Source organism: Rattus rattus, chromosome 5 (assembly GCF_011064425.1).
Source record: "Rattus rattus isolate New Zealand chromosome 5, Rrattus_CSIRO_v1, whole genome shotgun sequence".
Taxonomy (NCBI): domain Eukaryota; kingdom Metazoa; phylum Chordata; class Mammalia; order Rodentia; family Muridae; genus Rattus; species Rattus rattus.
Window position 1 is genome coordinate 97,233,394 of NC_046158.1, and position 21,208 is coordinate 97,254,601.

At 38.2% G+C, this 21,208-nt stretch overlaps 1 protein-coding gene across 2 annotated transcripts in view; it reads left to right on the plus strand.

Moving 5' to 3' along the window:
* Knl1 (kinetochore scaffold 1) overlaps positions 1–21,208 on the plus strand; it is a 61,814-nt gene that overhangs the window by 13,675 nt on the left and 26,931 nt on the right. The window contains exons 6-10 of one of the 2 annotated variants that reach the window (XM_032903949.1): positions 2,832–2,884; positions 8,048–8,100; positions 9,997–14,472; positions 18,405–18,543; positions 19,109–19,176. In XM_032903949.1, the coding sequence (XP_032759840.1) occupies positions 2,832–2,884; positions 8,048–8,100; positions 9,997–14,472; positions 18,405–18,543; positions 19,109–19,176 (4,789 nt within the window). Of the gene's footprint in view, positions 1–2,831; positions 2,885–6,480; positions 6,661–8,047; positions 8,101–9,996; positions 14,690–18,404; positions 18,544–19,108; positions 19,177–21,208 lie in introns of those variants that run through there. The other variant, XM_032903948.1, reaches the window with a different exon arrangement.

Below are 21,208 nucleotides of genomic sequence, written 5' to 3' on the forward strand. Positions count from 1 at the left end.
CCTTTGTATTCTTTCACAGAAGTAATTGCTTTATGTTTTGAAATCCATAACAAGCTAGATATATGATTTTAGACTGCTTTGGCACATAGTTCTGGCGAATGTTTTCTTTTTCTTATTTTTTTTAATCTTATGATTCCTTTTATAGGCTTCTGTTTTGTTTGGTTGTTATGTAGAACAAGCCTCTGACTCATAGACATTTAGGAAGAGATCATATTTGTTTTATGTTCAGAAATGTTAGCAAAGCCCTAGGGTTCGATCTGCATTCTTTCTCATTCCTCATTTATATTTCTCCAACCTTTTAAAGTCCATGTCTTTTTGTTATTGGGTTTGTTTGCTTGCTTACTTGCTTGCTTGTTTTAAGATGGAGTCTCACCATTTGCCTTGCTAGTCTGGAACTCACTTGATAGCTTTCAGAGGCTTTGAGTACCTGGGATCTACATGACTACCCTATGGACACTGGCATGTGCTTAGTAACATGTGTGCATGCACACACATATTACATACTTACACATTATAAAGTGAATGTAAGAAAACATTACTGAAAGAAGAGGCTCAAATATATTATTTGATTTATTATCAACCGTCACTACTAAGCCAAGTGTGATGGCACACATCTGTAATTCCAACATTTAGGGGTCTGAAGCCAAGGGTCACTCCAAGTTTAAGGCCAGTTTGACTACATAGTGAGTTCAAGGGTTACCTGAGCTACAAAGTGAGACCCTGTTGTATGTGTTTTAGCTCTAAGGGAACATTTTTTCCCAATATAAGTGTTTCAGCTTTGAGGGGAAATCCCCATTGTACATGATACGGTTCTGAGGGGAAAGGTTTCCTCTATGTGAGTGTTAGAGCTTTGAAGGGAGAGGTATCCTGGCATTTGGGGGCCAAGGTATACCACAAAGTCACTGTACAACAAACCTCTTACAAGAGATTTGTTGGGAAAGACACAGGAAGGAAACTGCCTCTGCTGGAGCAAGAAGCAGCATTGAACTGAACAGGAAACAGGCTTATATAGGGTTTCCTGGGGGAGAGTTTTCCAGGGTGGAAATTTCCAGGGAATGGTGGGTTTTGGTAGGTTTTCAAACCCAGAAGTAGGTTCACATCTTTTTTTTCTACACCTATCTCAATAAATAAATAAATAAAACCACTAGTAAATATTTCTAGTATGACAGATACTATGTTAAATACATGCATTGTCTTATTGGAAATGTAAAACATAAAAAAACCTAAGTAACAGAGATTGTCAAATGATTAAGATTATTTATGTTGGGCTGCAGAGATGGCTCAGCAGCAGCTCAGCACTGACTGCTCTTCCAGAGGTCCTGAGTTCAATTCCCAGCAATCAGTGATGGCTCACAACCATATGGAATGGGATCCAATGCCCTCTTTTGGTGTATCTGAAGACAGCTACAGTGTACTCATAAATGAAATAATTAATCTTTTTTAAAAAGGTTATATTGAATGTGTTGGTGCAGGTCTGTAATTCCATTATTTGGGAGGTGGAGACAGGAATATCAGGGGTTTGGAGTTAGAAACTATCCTAAGACTCTGTTTCCAGGAAAAATGAAGCAAAACATTTATTGGAGAATAGCAGTGTTACAATGAGAATATACAAGCCAAAGTGAAGCAAATGTGTATTCAAAAGGCTACTTAGGTGCAAAGTTCATTGAGTTTTTTGATGTTTTTGTTTTTGTTTGAGATAGGGTTTCTCTGTGTAGTTATTGATATTCTGCAACTCACAAAGATCTGTCAGCCTCTGCCTCCCAAATGCTGCGACCTCCTGAGTGCTGGGATTAACGGCGTGCACTAGCACAGCTGGGCAAGTTCATTGTTAGAGACAAGAGGCTGGAGTTGGTAGCATCTCATTGTTGGAGGTGTACTACATTGCTGGCTAAAGGCTATTGGGAATCCCATTTAAATAGCTGCATTTTAGAGTTTGTTTTAGTTCATGCTTTGAGGGACTAAAGGCTGTCCTGACAGCTGGAACCTGAGGTGGCTGCTCTTCTAGAGGCCAGAAGAGGGCGCTAGGTACTCTGTATCCAGAGTGGCTTATTACTTGTAGAATTAGATTGTATATATTTCTAGGTCTTTCTGGTTGGTATTGTTTTTATTCTTTGATTTCCAAATTTGCTACCTATACGCCCTTTTAAAAATTTTGGTTTTTTTGAGACAGGGGCTCACCATGTAATTCTGACTAGCCTGGAACTCACTAGTAGACCAGGCTTGCTTTAAACTAATGGAGATCCACCCGCTGAACCACACTCCCCCACCCCAAACACTGGGACTAAAGGTGTGCTCTACGGCATCTGGCCAGGAGTTAGGAGGCAGAGTCAGATGGACATCTTCATGTTTAGGGACAGCCTGTTTTTGTTTTGTTGGGGTTTTTGTTTTTTTTTTTTTTTTTTGGTTTGTTTGTTTCTTGGGATTTTTTTGTTTGTTTTTTGTTTTTTGTTTTTTCAAGACAAGGTTTCTCTGTGTAGCCCTGGCTCTTAAAGCTTATTCTGTAGACCAGTCTGACCCCGAACTCAGAAATCTCTCGCCTCTGCCTCCAGAGTGGTAGGATCACAGGTTTGTGCTCCTACTTCCCGGCTCAGCCTGTTCTGTATGGCTGTAGGCTAGGCTAGGCAAAGCTCCACAGCCAAGCCCAGCTCACTAAACAAACCAGTAAAGTAAGACGGGTCTGTGGAATACATCAAACTATAAAACTTTAAAATTTATTAAAGAGAGAAGCAAATTTGCACTAACAAAAAGCACTTTATGCCATCAATAATAAAACCATAGGAAATTTTTTTAAAAAAAAATAAAGGTTTTTCAGTATTCTTTTTCTTTTCTAGAATATTCCAGACAGAGTCCCATATGAAAACGGAAAAAAATTCAGAAATTTCAGGTAAACATGTAGTTTCAGTCCCTGCTAATCTGTTTTCTTTATAACTTTTCTGTGGTTATGTAATCATAACTTCTCTCTCTCTCTCTCTCTCTCTCTCTCTCTCTCTCTCTCTCTCTCTCTGTGTGTGTGTGTGTGTGTGTGTGTGTGTGTGTGTGTGAAGAAAGCATACACCTGAAGACATGTCGAGGTCAAGAGACAGTTGAGATTCTATTTTCTTTCCACCATGTGGTCTCCTGAGACTGAGTTTGGGGCCTACTTGGCAGCAAATGCCTTTGCCTACTAAGCCATAGATGCAGCTCTAGCTTACTGTTTAAATATTTGCTCTTAAGGGATAGAGAAGTAGCTCTGTTGGTAAGGTGAGTGCTATACCTACATGAGGCCCAGTGCAGCCTAGTTGTGGTGGAGTTGGGGAGGATGCCAGGAGTAGTAGTGCACACCTTGTACTGGTTACTTTTCTGTTGCTGCGATTGAGCACCATGACCAAGGCAGTTTATGGAAGAAATAGTTTATAATAGAGTCTGTCGTGGCAGGATAGTGACAGGCACAGAGGCTAGGGTTGTGGCTTAGAGCTTACATCTTGAACTTTGAACATGAAGTAGATCCAAATGGCATTAGGTAAGCCTGTTTTACTCTGAAAGCCTGCCTCTAGAGACATGCTTCCTCTAGCAGGCCACACTTCCTAAACCTATCAAACACTGCTACCAACTGGGGACCAAGTATTCAAATGCCGAAGACTATGAGGAACATCTCTCATTCAAATACTATGCCTATAATTTTATCACTGAGGAGACTAAGACAGGAGGATCCCTGGAACTCATTGACTAACTATGCTCACCAAATCAGTGAGCTTCAGGTTAAGTTAAAGATACCGCCTCAGAAGTAAAGTGGAGAGTGATAGAGGACAACATAAAACATTGGCCTCTGGCTTACATATAAGTGTCCACACCTGTGCATGTATATGTATACACACCCACGTAAATATATACATGTAACAGACACAAAGTATATCTTTTGCTGGTTGTGTGGGGACTCAAATCTGTAATGCCTGCATCTCAGGGCTGAGGAAGAAGAATAACAAGTTCAACACCAGCTTGGACTTCATAGCAAATTCTAGACCCCTTTGTACTTAAAACTATCTCAGGAGAAAAAATTAAGGTCACAAGATCCTCACTAAACAACAACAAAAAGTAGGGAGAAAAATAAATGAATTATTCCTTTAATTATGAGACAGAAAGGCTAAATGATAATTTCTTTTTCAACTTTTGCTGTTAACAATCTTATTTAACTTTTCTAATACTTGATCAGGTACCTTTGAACAACTTTGTATTTTTACTTTATTTTTAGAGACAGAAGCCAGAAAAAATGTGCTGACCCTACAGTAAGTAAAAGACATGTACTAACTATATTTAAATAGTTGTTTAGATTTTTGTTATTTTAGCATTCCTTCTGTCAGGTATTTAACATTTTCCCTATATCTGAGAAATAAGTCTATAGCGTAGTCTTAGTAGTGATGACAAACTCCATTTTCCTGTAGATTTTCTTAAATTTATCATGTAGTGTAAATTTAACTTCTGGAAGTTTATTTCACCCATCAACTTGTGAATGTTTTAAATGATGACTATGTAAGATTCGCTGAAGTTTATTGTAATAGTAGGCAATGCAAAGGATCCTAAAGATGGCATAAAGATCCTTTATGATGGCATTAAGGAGCTCATTAAATAAATCACACATTTTTCTAGAACAACATGGACATATGCATGCGTTCATATTTACTTCTGTGTACATATATTCACTACAAATGTGTAACATGTTTATAAATACATGTCTTTAACTTTAATACATGCATGAAACATCTCTGAAGAGAATTTTGATTTTTTTTTTTTTGCATTTAATTTTATTGGATTTTTTTATTTACATTTCAAATGTTATCCCCTTTCCTGGTTTCCTGTCCATAAGCCCCCTATACCCTCCCCCTCCCCTTTTTCTATAAAGGCATTCCCCTCCCCATCCACTCCCCATTCCTGCCCCCCATGACATTCCCTTATACTTGGGGTCCAACCTTGGCAGGACCAAGGACTTCTCCTTCCCATGGTGCCCGACAAGGCCATCCTCTGCTACATATGCAGCTGGAGCCATGGGTCAGTCCATTTATAGTCTTTGGGTAGTAGTTTAGTCCCTGGAAGCTCTGATTTTTTTGGCATTGTTGTTTCTATGGGTTGCAAGCCTCTTGAGCTCTCAATCCTTCCTCTAACTCTTCCAACGGGGGTTCTGTTCTCAGCTCAGTGGTTTGCTGCTAGCATTCACCTCTGTATTTGACATGCTCTGGCTGTGTCTCTCAGGAGACATCTATATCCGGTTCCTGTCAGCATGCACTTCTTAGCTTCATCAATCTTATCTAGTTTGGTGGCTGTATATATATGGGCCACATGTAGGGCAGGCTCTGAATGGCCGTTCCTTCAGTCTCTGCTCCAAACTTTGCCTCCATATCCCCTGCTATGAATATTTTTGTTCCCCCTTTTAAGAAGGAGTGAAGCATCTGCATTTTGGTCATCTTTCTTCCTGTGGTCTGTGGATTATATCTTGGTTAATTCGAGTTTTGGGCTAATATCCACTTATCCGTGAGTGCATACCATCTGTATTTTTCTGTGATTGGGTTACCTCACTCAGGATGATATTTTCCAGTTCCATCCATTTGCCTGTGAATTTCATAAAGTCATTGTTTTTGATAGCTGAGAAGTACTCCATTGTGTAGATGCACCACATTTTCTGTATCTATTCCTCTGTTGGAGGGCATCTGGGTTCTTTCCAGCTTCTGGCTATTATAAATAAGGCTGCTATGAACATAGTGAAGCATATGTCTTTGTTGTATGTTGGAGCAGAATTTTGATTTTCTTTTGTGTTTGTGTTCTTGTTTGTTTTATTTTATGTATATGAGAGTTTTGCCAGGATGTGTGAATGTGTACTATGTGTATGCAGTGTTTGCAGAAGCCAGAAGAAGGCATCAGATTCCCTCGAACTGGAATTTTAAACAGTTCTGAGCTGCCATGTGGGTCCTAGGAACTGATCATTGGTCCTCTGGAAGAGCAGTCAGTGTTCTTAACCACTGAGCCATCTCTTGTCCTGCTTGCTTTTTTTAATGTTAAGGCTTTGGAAAATGAATTGACTTACAGGCTTTTGTTTCTGTTTTTTGTTTTTTAAGTGAAAAAGCATGCCTTTAATCCCAGCACCCAGAAGGTAGAGCAGGCATATACCTGAGTTCCAGGCCAGCATGGTCTACATAGCAAGTTCCAGGACAGCCAAGGCTACAAAGACCCTGTCTCAGGAAGGAGGGAGGGAGGAGGGAGAGGAGGGGAGGGGGGGAGGGGGGGAGAGAGAGAGAGAGAGAGAGAGAGAGAGCATATTTTTATGTTTTTAGTTTAGCACACTATTAAGACCATTTAAGTAAGGGACTGAAATTTTCTACTAGTTACCCTATGAAAAAATTTCAACTTCCTCAGTTTTTTGTTTTTTGTTTGTTTGCTTGCTTGCTTGAGAAAGAATTTTACCTTGTATAGGTCTGTCCTGGAGCTCACTATGTAGACCAGGCTGGTCTAGAATTTGTGGAGATCCACCTGCCTCTTCCTCCCAAATGCTGGGATTAAAGGCTGCATTTACAATGCCTGTCTGTCTTCCTAAGTCTTTCAACTGTTGTGGTTCTTCGTAATTATTTGGAATATAATATATGACATTTTCTTTTAGGAACAAGAATTTAGATGATAACTATTATGCAATTACTGGTGAGTATGACCAAGATATATCTCTTCTTCATATATCTTTTGCTTCAACTAGACTGTTTGATGCAGGCAAAACACTCATACATAAAAATAAATAACTTTAAAAAATTAGCACATACACAAACATGTGGTATACACCTGTAATCCTGTCATTCTGGAGGTGAATGTGAGAGGATCAGAACTCTAAGGTCATCCTTGGTTACATAGCAAGTATAAGTCCAACCTGGGATACATGAGTTAAAATATAAACAATAATGCCAGGTGTGGTGGCACACACCTTTAATTCTAGCACTTGAAAAGCAGAGGTAGTTGGATCTCTATGAGTTCGAGGTCAGTCTGAGCTATATAGTGAGTTCCATCTAGGCCAACCAAGGATACATAAACATTGTCTCAAAAAACAAGCAGATAAAATAAAATTGCTAATACAGACAAAATATTTTTTTCCAAAACAGATATAATAATCACTGTTTTCTATTGTTAGAAAAGGTTCTTAGGGACTACAGTATAACTCAGTAATAGAATGCTTGCTTGCCATGTTTTGGGTTTGATCTCCAGCATTGGAAGAGGAAAATATCAGTTCAAAATCTTTTTTATTTAAATTTTTAGTTTTCTGAGACAGGGTTTCCCTTTGTATCCCTAGCTGTCCTGGAACTCAATCTGTAGACTAGGCTGCCCTTGAACTCAGAAATCCACCTATATGCCACCTGAGTGCTGGGATTAAAGGAATGTGCCACTACTGCCAATCTTAAAGATATTTAATTATTAGTCCATATGAAGAGCTTAATAACTATTATCTTAGGTTTTTGTTTTGTTTTGTTTTCAGAGCTGAGGACTGAACCTAAGGCCTTGCGCTTGCTAGGCAAGTGCTCTACCACTGAGCTAAATCCCCAACCCCTTATCTTAGGTTTTTATTGTTCAGTTAAACACCATGACCAAAAACAACTTGGCAAGGAAAGGGTTTATTTTTGTTTGTAGTTGTAGTTCATTATGATGGGAAGTCAGGATAGGAACTCAAGACAGGAACAACATGGAGACAGGAACTGAAGCAGAGACCAAGGAGGAACATTGCTTACTGGTTTGCTCAACATGGCTTACGCAACTTGCTTTCTTATGCAGTGCAGGTCCACCTGGTCAGGAATGCCACGACCCGCAGTAAGCTGGGCCTTTTCACATTACTCATTAATCTAGGAAAGGCCCTGCAAACTTGCATATTCTCAACTGAGGTTCCCCTTTCCCGAGAACTCAAGCTTATGTCAAGTTGACAACCAAACAATCAGGATACTGGTAAATACTTCTAACTGATGACGGTCTTAAAAAGGGAAAAGACTCCTGGCATGCTATCCTGGCATGCTGTTTTTCTTACAATAATCTTTTTCTTATTGTTCTATAGGAATGAACACTTTGCTTTGTGCTCCAATTCAGACTCAGATGCAACAAAAGGAGGTATGAGATCGTGCAAGTATCTTCATAATTTAATCTCTCACAGTTAAAATAAAATTTTATCGTAATGGTATAATTTTGAAATAACTTACCAAAGTGAATCATCATAACCTATTAAAACTTCCTATATTTTCAGTTGAGGACAGTTAAGTCATTGCCAATTTAAATAATACCAAGACCTTTCAAACTTTAATGAGCTCATGAAATATCACAGAATTTTATTAATTATAGAGGGTTTTTTTTTTTTTTTTTGGACTGAAGATATAGCTCAATGGTAGTTTATCTAGCATATGCAAGGATCTATATTCAATACCCAGCATCACATACACATGGAAAATATGTATATGTATTGTGTAGGTAGACAAACAAATCTGTGTCCAATTGAAAAGGGTAAACTCTTCAGAGATGATATATATTTTTTAAATATTTATTTTGTTACAAGATGTATGAGTGTTTCACTTCATGTATGTATGCACGGTGTACATACCGGGTGCCCAAAGACTCTAGAAGAAGATACCAGATTCCCCGGAACTGGAGTTGAAACAGTTGCTGGTACTGAACCTTGGTCCTCTGAAAGAGTAGAGAATGCTCTTAACTGCTGAGGCATTTTTCTAGCCCCAAGAATCTGTACTTCTAACCATCTCTTGAATAACACTGACATGCAGATATACAGACTGTACTTTAAATAACAGGGAATTAGAGACTATCTTCGAAAACAAGACCTCTGAAGTATAGAGTGTAATATGAATTAGCCATCGGCCTATGCTTTTCTAAGATTTTACTTCGGGTTGGAGTGACTATTCAACACAGATGCCTTTTAAGATTTTTTTATTTAGGGTTGGAGTGACTATTCAATACAGAATTTTCATTATGGTTGCATTTCATACATTCAGTGCTTTTTATTTTTTTAGTGTAGAAGACATATAATTTATTTACAGACTTCAGCTTTTAAAAAAATGTTTGAGACAGGTCTCCAGCTCAGTCTGGCCTGAAACTTATTATGTAACTAAGGATGAATTTGAAATTTTTTTGTTGTTTGAGACAAGACCTCACTGTGTTGTGTAGCCTTGGCTATCTTGGAGATACTATTTAAACTTGGTTGACCTCAAAAGTCACTGAGATCCCTACCTCAGCCTCCCAGAGTGCTGAGATGAAAGGCACACACCACTATGCCCAGCTCCCTTGAACTGCTTGCTGACCCTCCTGCCTCCATTATAGGTGTGAACTAACATATCTGGTCTGGGGATTGATCATAGGGTTTTATAATAGCATGGTAAGCAAGTACTCTACCAAATGAACTATATCCCTTTCCCTAGGGAAAAAAATGTAATAACAAATTACATATAATAGACTATACCAAGTAAAGCAATATAGCTTGAAACCATTACTAATTGTGCTTATATAGTACATGTTAGGGGCTGGAGAGGTGTCCCAGCAATTACAAGCACTGTCCACTCTTCCAGAGTTCAATCTCCAGCAACCAACCCCATGGTGGCTCAGTCATCTATAATGAGATCTGATGCCTTCTTCTGGCATGCAGGTGTATATGCAGATAAAACACTCCTTCATAAAATGAACAAATCTTTAAAAAATGCATATAGTACATGTTATAACATACTTTTTTCAAAATTTATATTTTGGGGCTAGAGAATTGGTTTAGTTGGTAAGTGTTTTGGCTGCTCTTCCAGAGGACCTGGGTTTAATTCCTAGGCACTTACATGGCAGCTCGCAACCAGGTATAACTCCAGTTCTAGGGAACCTTGTGGTTTCCACAGACATCAAGCAAGCAAGTGGTTCATAGGTACACATGCAGGTAGAAGACCCTTGTACATAAAATAATAAAATAATAAGATACAAGAAAAATTACATTTGGTCTAATTTTTATATTTTTTATTATAGTTTTCAATTACAGACTGCAACCCTGAAAGGAAACATGCAAATGATCAAACAGTCATCTTTTCAGATGAAAATCAGATGGATCTGACAGCAAGTCACACTGTGATGATTGCCAAAGGTCTTGCAGACTCTACCAAACATGAAAATTCCACAAAAATAGATACCACATCCTTTCTGGAGAATTTAAAGCATCGTGCTGCGAATTCAAGAGTTAAAAAGGATTTAGCATGTCCAATAATTTCTATAAATCAAAACATTTTTTCAGAAAAGAAAAATTCTGACAACTTCATAAAAAGATTGAAAATGGGGAAATATAATACTTCTTCTACAGAACTTGATAAGGAAAATGCTGAAATACCTGTTCATTCCAAAGACTCAAATAGTGCCTCTTCAACATGTCAAATACATGCATCGCTTAGTGCCGATGAACATAGTAGTAATAAGACTAGACTCTTTACAGAACAAGATGATGGGATGAATTTGACCCAGTGTCATACAGCCTGTATTCAGACTTGGATTCCTCCATCCAGGGAGGCCACCTTGGGAGAGGTTAAAGGTGATAATACAATTTATGGCAATGAGTGTATGGAGTTGACAACTAACTACACGATACAGGTGTTGTCATCAGAAAATAACTTACCTGAAAGAGAAAATCAAGCTCAAAATGATATGATTGATGTTACAACAGTCAATGGAGCTACAGCTCCAGAGGAAAAAACAGCCCTTAAGGATAAACTAAATGCTGCTTTTCACAGCTCTTTCCCAAACCTTGAAAATAAACTTCATATTACCAAATGTCATCCTATAGAGTCAGAAACTCATACAGTCACACAGATTTCTAATCAAAATGCCAACACATTGGCTATGACCTCAGAATCTGTATGTTCTAGCCCAGCTATTCAAGGGTATAAGACAATTTTTTACTCTAGTAGCAATGATGCAATGGAACTGACTAAGTGTCTATCAATTATGCAAGAGGAAAAAAAATTGCTGAAGACTGATGATAAGTATTCTAAAATATGTACCAATTCAGATGCTAGCCCACTCAGAGAGAAAACTATTTATTCAGAAGAGGATAGCATGGACATTACCAAAAGTCACACAGTTGCAATAGATAATAAGATATTTAAACTCGATCAAGAAAACATTAAAAAAGAAATAACAGCTCTACCAATATTTGAAAAAGAAATGATGCTCCAAAATCTTAAAACTATGTCCAAAGATGAGAAAATGAATGTGAATTCTATTACAGTTCCTCAAGTATCTAAAGAAAGATTACAACAGAGTCTGACAAATGCCTTATCTATTTCATTGGCTGATAAAACAATGGAATTCTTAGCAGGTGAAGATATGGATTTGACTAAAAGTCACACAACTAAGTTAAGTCAAGTTATTCCTACAACTTTTGACTTAGCATCAAAGAATGTCACCAAATCTTCCTCTCACAGCAAAAGTCCTTCAGATGAGTGGGAAAGCCTGGATAAACAAATTGTGCCAGGCCAGCATTCTAAACTTCCTTCACCACAGAGGAAAGATTTAGATGATCCTGACTGTTCTCATCATAAGATAATGTATTCAGAGGAGGTACAAACTATGTATTTAACCGAGAGCCACACTATTGTGATTGGGTTTGGTTCTTCTGAGGTACAAGAACACAGTAAAATTAATTTAGAACACAAAAGCAGCCAACTTACAGCAGAAAACAGACAAACAGCTGTGAACATTCCTGGAAAAAACTTTAGAGTAGTAACAACTAATGATATAGACATGTTAAAGGACAGAAGTATACATAAGCCAGAATTGCTGGAGGAAAAGCAAAACGTCAAAATTTATGGAAGAAAAAGTATGGGTGGACTGAAAATTGATAAAACTATATTATTTTCAGAGGGTAATGAGGATGATATGGATATCACTAAGAGTTGCACAGTCAAAATAAACCGTCGGTCTTTATTAGATAAACATGATTCTCATTTAGTATCTTTGGCAGGAACTTCTAAAACCATTTTGCATGCACGTGGACAGGATGAAATGGAAATCAATAGAAATCACACGACTCCTTTAGAGTGTAAAATTATCTCACCCAGTGATATAACTTCTGGTGATCTGGGTAAGACTGTGATGTCTATAGATGATCATGAGGAATTAGAAATGACTAAGTCCCATACTGTTTTCATTGACTACCAAGCAGAGGCAAAAGGTGTACTTCCAGACAGACTTGACTTTCAATTATCCAAAAAGGAAAGCCTACAGAAGCCAAAAATGACATCTACTCATGCTGAAGAGATTGTTTCCATTTCAAAAAATAGTGAAAGCAACTATCTACCAGCCAAAGGCAGCCAGGTAACAATATTAGAGGAAGGATCTAATAGTGGGCCTGGGGAAGAAACTAATGATGCACAAAAGCCTGGATTTCTGAATGAACCTCTGTCAGGCAAAACTCAAAGAAGAGAAAGCCTTAAGCTCAAAAATAAGAGTATTACATTTTCAGGAAATGATAAAAGTAATAGAGATATCACTCAGAGTTCTGTGGTAGAAATAAATAATGAAACTAACCTGGAAGATAGAAAGGGCTTCAGTTTTGTGCCATTGGCAGGAACTTCCAAGCCAGTTTTGTCTGCATATAGGCCAGAGGACATGGAGATCTCTATAAGTCAAACCTCTGCTTCAGAGTATAAAACTGTCCCACCAGATGAAATGACTACTATACCTATGGATAAAACTGTAATGTTAGTGAATAATCTCAGTGATCTGGATGTCACTAGATCCCATACGGTTTTCATCGATTGTCAAGCCAAAGAGAAAGTACTTCATGAATATACCAACTTGGGAATACCAAAACCACAAAACTTGAGTGGTTCTGAAGATAATACCTGTATTCAAGAAATCACCAAAAAACCAGTAGCTGAATACAAACACCATATGACAACTGTTATTCCTTCTAATACATTATTTAGTGATCAAAGTACAATGAAAATCAAGATACATAAAGCTGATATAGATGAAGAGGGCATAGGAAAGGAAGTAGAGGCCGATACATTGAAACAAACTAAACTTGAAAAGTGTCTGTTAAATAGAACTGATGGAAAAAATGTGGATTTTACAAGTAGTCATATAGCTGATGTTTGTACATCCAGAGACAAGTATTCCTCTTTACCAAATGTTATTTCTTCTTCTGATAGTTTGGATAGTAATACTAAGTCCTTGTGTGATAAAAGTAGGGAGAAAGCTTATAATTGCCAAGTGCCAAATGAGTTTACTTTTGCAGATAATTTACCAAGTAGATATCACCTGGATTCTGAAATACCATCTGTCTTTGTACCATGTCCTTCAAAAGAAGTTACTCAAACTGAAAGTGCCATAGCACTACTTCAAGATCAAGAGCCTCTGGGACTCTCAAAGTGTGCATCTCTTAAGTGTGCAAAGGATCAAATGGAGGCCTTTGTTGATGTTAGTGTTGCTTCTCAGCCTCATCTCTCAGCCCAACAACCTCCATCAACTCAAAAAGGGCAGGATGCCGCCAATAGAGATGAAGGAATGCTATCTAAAGCTGGGAAGAAGACTTTACCTTTTCTTATAGGAAATGTCTCTGCACCCACATGTGAAAATGAGCCCAAAATGCCTACTAATGAGGAACACTTTGCTGTAACCTATAACAAAGAACTGGAAAAAAGTATTCAAACAGATAAATGTAATACAAATGTACACAACCATAGTAACTCAGTTCTGACAACACAAGTCATTCAAACACATGCCAGTGCCGAAGCAGCATCAGACTCTAAAGTTCCATCTAATGATTCCTGTTTTAGTAGTGCCAAACCAAGTCTGAGTAATTTGAATAGAAAAACTGGGAAGGTTTTAGACTTTAATACTGTTCATATATTACCTCCTGCAGAACAGTTACTTGAAGCAGGAAATCAGGCACATAGTATGAGTATAGTACAAGGTACAGAAATACATAGCCTCAGTTCCAGCAATGACAGAGATAAAGAAAGTAAAACTCTGCATAATGAGGCCGAAGCTACATCTGTACCACTGAAAGCAGTTGTTAAAGACAAAGCAAGAAGATGTTCATTGGGAATATTTTTACCTAAATTACCAAACAAGAAAAGTTGTAGTATCACTGGTGTTGATGATGTGGAACAGATTCTAGCAGATGCAACTGACTTAACTCACCTAGAAACCCAGCCAGTCTGTAGTCAAGATCTGGGCATTGGCTCTGTTGCAGCCAAACTGAACTTGAGTCCATCTCAGTATATAAATGAGGAGAATCTCCCTGTGTATCCCGGTGAGATACTTTCATCAGATTCTGTCATCCTGGACATTGAGGAAAGTGCTCCGATCGACACATATGATAAAGAGATTTTACCATCTGAAAACAAAACAGAAACCTGCAGGGCCCAAAAAAGAGCCTGGGTTCAAGAAAATGAGGTTAAAAATGAGAAAAAAATCAGAACACATGATGGTGCACAAGATCAAGAGGTAAGCTATCTTGAACCAAAAAATGTTCTTGAATTTTAAGTTTCTAAGCAATAGAAACTATTTTTACTTACTATAGATAAGTGAAACATTCCTGTGTAGAATTATTAGAGGGCACCTGGTAAAGAATTTAACATTATGGCGTGGTGTCCTATACCTGTAATCCCAGCACTCTGAAGGTCAAGGCAAGAGGACTACTGTGACTTTGAGGCTAGCTGAGGCTACATGACAAGACCTTATCTCAAAACAACAATTTGGCAAATACCCACAAAAATAGAATTAAAATTGTATAAATGCCAAATATTATAATTGTGTCTTGACTTTTGCGATAGTATCTTACTTTATTGTCCTGAATAGCCTCAAGCTTGTAGACAGATCTCTTGCCTCTACCTCCCAACTGCTGAAACTACAGATGTACTCTATAATGCCAGATCAAACTTGTATGATTCTACATATCTAGTCACTCTTGCTGGTGATTTGTCACTATCGTTTTGTGTATAAGAATCTCTTGGGGTTGGGGATTTAGCTCAGTGGTAGAGCACTTGCCTAGCAAGTGCAAGGCCCTGGGTTTGGTCATCAGCTCTGGAAAAAAAAAGAAAAAAAAATCTCTTGGGAGGGTTATATGTAGTTTGAGGTGTGGGGGGTGGTGTATGAGGGAAAGGGCACAGCACTTGTATGCAGGTCAGAGGACAACTATGTGAAGTTGGTTCTCTCCTACTTTGATATGGATTCTAGGGATCAAGTTGAAGTCATTAGACTTGAACAGTAAGTGCTTTACTTACTGAGTCATCTCCCTAACAAATTTTATTTCTTAAGGTAATGTCTAACTATGTAATCAACACTGATTTCATCCTCTTACATGCTGGGATTATAGGCATGTGCTATCATGTCTACCTTGAAAAGAGTCTTCTATGTTATAAATATTTAAGGTATAAACATTTTCTACTATTCAAAATGTGAAAAGCAAAGCTTGACAAGGTTTGTTTGGTATATCAAGACATGTCAAAGAGCTGATTTCTCTAGTGACTGGAAGACTACCTAGGTTAAGCCTAGGTTGAAAGTGAACCAAGATTTATTTATCTATTTATCTGTTTCTTTGTTTTTGGCTTTCTCAGTGTAGCCCTGGGTGTCCTAGAACTCTCTCTGTAGACCAGGCTGGCCTTGAAAGCATAGCCATCTGTCTGCTTCTGCCTTCCAAGTGCTGTGATTAAAGGCATGCACTACCACCGATGGTAATTTGTTTTATCTATTGAAAGGCTTTTTGTTTATTTACTTATTTGTTTAATTATATGAGTGCTCTGTTGCATGAATACCTCCATGTCAGCCTGAGTTGTAAGTTGAAGTAAGGCTTGTGTGCACACATGCGTGTGTGTGTGTGTGTGTGTGTGTGTGTGTGTGTGTGTGTGTGTACATAAAATTGATATAAATAAGTACAGAAGATGACTCAGTGGTCCTGTGTTGCTGGAATTTGCTCTGAGGTGTGGTGATGAGAAAATAGCCTAAGCTTTGAGAAGCCAATAATAGTAATATACCACTTAAATCTGACTAGATTTTATAAAAACTAGTATTCTGTTAAAATATGGTATATCTACTATACACTAGATCAGTGGTTCTTAACCATCCTTAATGTTGTGACTATATATATTTTGTGTATATGAGTGTTTCATCTGTATGTACATTTATACACCAAAAGAGGACATCAGATTCCATGGGACAACAGTTATAAATGGTTGGGAATTGAGCTCAGGACCTCTGAATGAACAACCAGTCCTCTTAACCACTGAACCATGTCTCCAGCTCCCAGCTTTGACCCTTTAATAGAGTAGTTCTTCATGTTGTGTCCCCAACCATAGAATTATCTGCATTGCTACTTCAAAACTGTAATTTTGCTACTGCTATGAATCCCTGTATTTTCTGATGGTGTCAGGCAACCTCTGTGAAAGTGTCCATTCTAAACCCCCAAAGGGATGTAGCTCAGTTTTTAAGACTTTTTTAAAAACACCTTTTTAAAGGTTATTAATCTTTTAAATCTTAGGCCTTAGCAGAGCAGTCTCCCAGCTACTCTAAACCTACTAATCCTGGTTTCATGTCCTGCCATGTGGCCACGTCTACCTCTCTGCTCAGCTCTGGTCCATGCCTTCACCTCTGTGTCCCCTGGCTGAATCTCCCAGCTCTGATTCTTCTCCCAGAGTTCCTCTCTCTGCCCAGAGGATCCACCTTTCACGTCCTGCCCAGCTATTGGCTATCATATCTTTATTAAAGCTAATTAGATCTAATTCTTGATTACCTTAGGCAGGCGAGGAAGGAACAAATATTTACAAAGTATGAGACTGGTGATAGGCCATAGAAATAACAGTACTAAGATCTGGCTAATATTTGGCTCTGTATAGGTGCAAAATTAAGAATTGAATATACAGAGATATAAATTCATATACTATACCCTAACAAAATTAAACACTTTTGTTTTGAGGTGGGATTCTCATTAAGTAGCCCTGGCTAGCCTGGAATTTGCTATATAGACCAAGCTAGCCTTGAACTCAGAGTCATAACTGCCTGTCTTTTGAGTGCTGGGATTGAAACACTGATACTTGCTGTGATGGCTAACAGGTTTAATCCCAGCACTTTTGGAAGGCAGAGGCAGGTGGATCTTTCTTGAGTTTGAGGCTGACCGTCTACAGCTAGTTCTAAAACAACCAAGGCTACACATAGAAACCCTGTCTTGAAAAGCCAAAATAAATAAAATTCTACTCTGCATTTCTTTAGTGTACGGTGAGAAATACATTTTTGTATGGGTATATTTGCATGTTAGTGTGTATGCATGTGTGTATAGGCAATAAGTCAATGTCAGTTGTCTCCCTTTATCATTCTCCACCTTATTCTGAAACCAGGTCTCTCACTAACTCTAGAGCTCATCACCAGTTCAACTAGGCTGGCTGGCCATTGAGCTAATCTCCACCTCTCTCCCTCCCTTCTCTGCCCTTCCCTCCTGGGATGATAGGTGCATGCCCCTGTGGACACTAGGGATCTAAACTCACGTCTTCATTGAACTCTCTCCTTAGACTGTAGTTTCTTCCTCTTCTGAAGTAGCTCCACTATTGGTGACTAGCAGCTAAATAATTGGATAAGTTGGTTTATGGTATCTTTCTATAACTGAGATACAACTAAGAAACAATTTGTTTATACTGTGTACAGCACATTGACTACCATTAAGACATAAACTGCCTGATATTCTACTTCTTTTTTTAAATTTTTCTTTTTTTTTTTACTTTTTTTATTTTGAGACCCAATTTTTCTGTGTAACCCTGACTGTCATGGAACTTGCTTGATCTATAGATCAGGCTAGCCTCAAATTCACAGAGATCCACCTGCCTCTTCCTCCCAAGTGCTCCCAAGGGCATGTGCCACCACTGCCCAGAGATATTCTATTTCTTTAATAAGTTATTGTACAGTAGTTATGTAGATAAATTTTGTTAGAAATAGTATTTTTGGCTGGATGGTGATGTAGTGGGCCTTTAATCCCAGCACTCAGGAGCCAGAGGCAGGTGGATTTCTGACTTCAAGGCTAGCCTGTTCTACACAGCAGGTTCTAGGACAGAGAAGGCCGAATAGAGAAACCCTGTCTCAGAAAACAAAAAGGTTTTGCTAGTGTTCAAAATTTAGTCACTGTAAGTACCAAGCTCATAACTTTATGCTAATGTTTTTTAATTATGTACATGAGGACACATTTGTGTATATGTATGGTGTGGAAGGAGGAACATGCCACAACACGCATGTGGATGTCATGAGAACAAAATTGATGTCTCAACTTTGTGTGGCCAGTTATCTTCTTTTCCCTTTAAATGGGTTCTGGGGATGGAACTCAGGCCCTAAACTTGCATAGCAAGTGTCTTTACTTTTAACTGGTTCTTATGGTGATGTTTCTTTGATAATTCCAGATATTTGATCATTATACTGAAGAGGACATCAATAAAAGTATTAACAATGTATTTCTAAAAAGCCTGAGCAGGACACCGTCTAGTTCTAGCAGCTCTCTGGATTCAATCAAGGCTGATGGAATCTCTCTGGATGCCAGCAGTAAGACTTTTATGAAGGCTAAATAATAACATTATTTGATCCTTGATTAATAAGTGTATTTCAATTTAGGAAGTATTTGGATGTTGTATAAGTCTTTTCAGTGTTGTCGAGTTGATAATATTTCACTTTTGATTTTTTAAAAAAAATTTAGAGAAATGACAAGTGTTATATTATAGAGGAATAGTTGATTTCCTCCAAAAGCTTATCAGTGGGGAAACACTGAATGGAACCTTATTATTACAAATATTTTGTCTTATTAAATGAAAAGCTTCCCAGAAACATCCTAGTACATGGGATGCATCAGGTTTATGAACACATCAATCTAAAAGATAATTAAAATTTACTTTACATTTTAGTGTTCGTTCATTTGTTTTTGGTACAGGGTCTCACTACCTGTAATTTTGGCAGCCTAGAATTGTGATGTGGACCAGGCTAGCCTTAAAGTCAGAGGTCTGTCTGCCTCTGCCTATCCAGTGTTGGGACTAAAGGTGTGCACCACTATTTCAAGCCCTACAGTTTAGCTTTGACTTGCTTACCATTTACATACGTTTTGCATTGTTTCTAGCACAGCGTAATAGCCAAATGGAGTCGCAGTTTCTTGGTGACACTATCTGTGAAGAGAGTTTGAGGGAGGTATGGCTATATATTTCTTATTTTAGTTATTTTTACATTTATTTATTTGTGTGTGTGTGTGTGTGTGTGTGTGTGTGTGTGTGTGTGTGTGTGTGTGTATTTGAGTGCATGTAGTATTTGAATGCATGTATGCCAAACTACATATGTGACAGTCTGAGGACAACTTGCAGAAATTGATCTCTGTTTCCATCATGTGGGTCTCAGGGGTTGAACTCAGTCTGACAGGCTTGGTGTTGAATGCCCTTGTTAGCTGAGCCATCCCATGGGCCACTATTTCTCACTAAGGTTTTTATTTTGTTTCTTTCTTTGTGTGGAAACATCATCTTTCTTTGTGGCCCTGGCTAGCTTTGAACTCACTATGTAGATTAGACTGACCTCAAACTCCCTGAGATCTGTCTGCATCTGCCTCTGAAGTCCTGGAATTAAAGGCATGTACACCGCTACATTGGCTTATGTTTTGCTGTGTTTTTTGTTTTTTCTGAGACAGGATTTTTCTGTGTATCCCTTACTGACCTGGAACTCTCTCTATATACCAGGCTAGCCTGGAACTCAGAGATTGACCTACCTTTGCCTCTCAGAGCGCTGATATCAAAGTCATATACCACCACTCCTCACCTTTATTTCTCACTTTAATTTTTTTTATTTTTAAGTGTCTTTTGTTAGTTCTTTTTCCTATTTATTTATTTTTTATGTATGTAAGTATATTGTCACTCTCTTAAGACACACCCAAAGAGGCCATTATAGATGGCTGTGAGCTGAGCTACCATGTAATTGCTGGGAATTGAACTTAGGACCTCTGGAAGAGCAGCCAGTGCTCTTTCTTAACTGCTGAGGCATCTCTCTAGCCCTATTGTTTTTTTTTTTTTTTTTTGTTTTTTTTTTTTGGGCTGGGGGCCTTAAACCCTCTGTGTAGCCAGTGCCGGCCTTGATCTTCCTGCTTCCACCACCCAAGTATTAGAATTACAGAAGTGTGCTACCACACCTGGCTTAGTTTTTTGTTTTGTTTTGTTCTTAAGGTTGCCTCCATATGTGACAGCTGACCTCAAACTTAATATATATATCTGAAAGTGACCTCAAACTTTTGATCTTCCTGCCTCTACCTCCTGAGTGTTAGGATTACATACATGGGCCACATGCCAAATTTTATGTAGTACTAGGAATCCAGCCTAGACCTTCATGAATGCTAGGCAAGAACTTTACCAACCGGGTTGTATCTCCAGCCTTAGAATTTTTAAAATTATAAAGTATTTCAAATGTATAGAAGGCTCATTTTCTTTGTTAAGGATTCAACATAGTAGTTATATCAAATATTATCTTAGTCTGTTTTCTCTTGTAATAACTGAATACCACAAACTGGGGAGTTTAGACAGCCAGCTTGTGGTTCATTAAGCCTTGTCAGGTATATATAGTACTGCCACAAGTTCAGCATGTGATGAGGCTGCCAGACTGGAGGTACTGTGCAGAATCTCTGGGTGACCCATAGCATCTCATGGCTATAGCTTACCAAGTATCTCACTGGCTATAGCTTATAGCTCATTTTCCTCTTACAAAGCCATTAATGCAGTCCCGGGCGCCATAATATTATGACTTCATCCAGTTATCTTCTTCTGCCACATACTATTGGCATATGACCTTGGGAATTAATGTGAGTTTTGGAGAGATCAAGCACCTTGACTTTAATAAGTAGAAATTAAGAACAAATGTTTTGTACTTTGAAAACTATATTGAATAACCTTAAAATTTTGTTAGACTGGGTTTGGTGGTTGGCACCTTTCATTCCAGCACTAGAGAGACCAAGATTGTGAATTCCAGGCCATACCGAGCTGCATAGCAAATTTGAACTACAGAGGGATATCTTTTGGGTTTATTTTAAGGATTTATTTATTTCATATATATGAGTGCTTTATCTGCATATACACCTGCATGCCAGAAGAGGGCTTCAGATCCTATTAGAGATGGTTAAGAACCACCATTTGATTGCTGGGAATTGAACTCAGGACTTCTGAAAGAAGTTTGGTTATTTCCATAACTT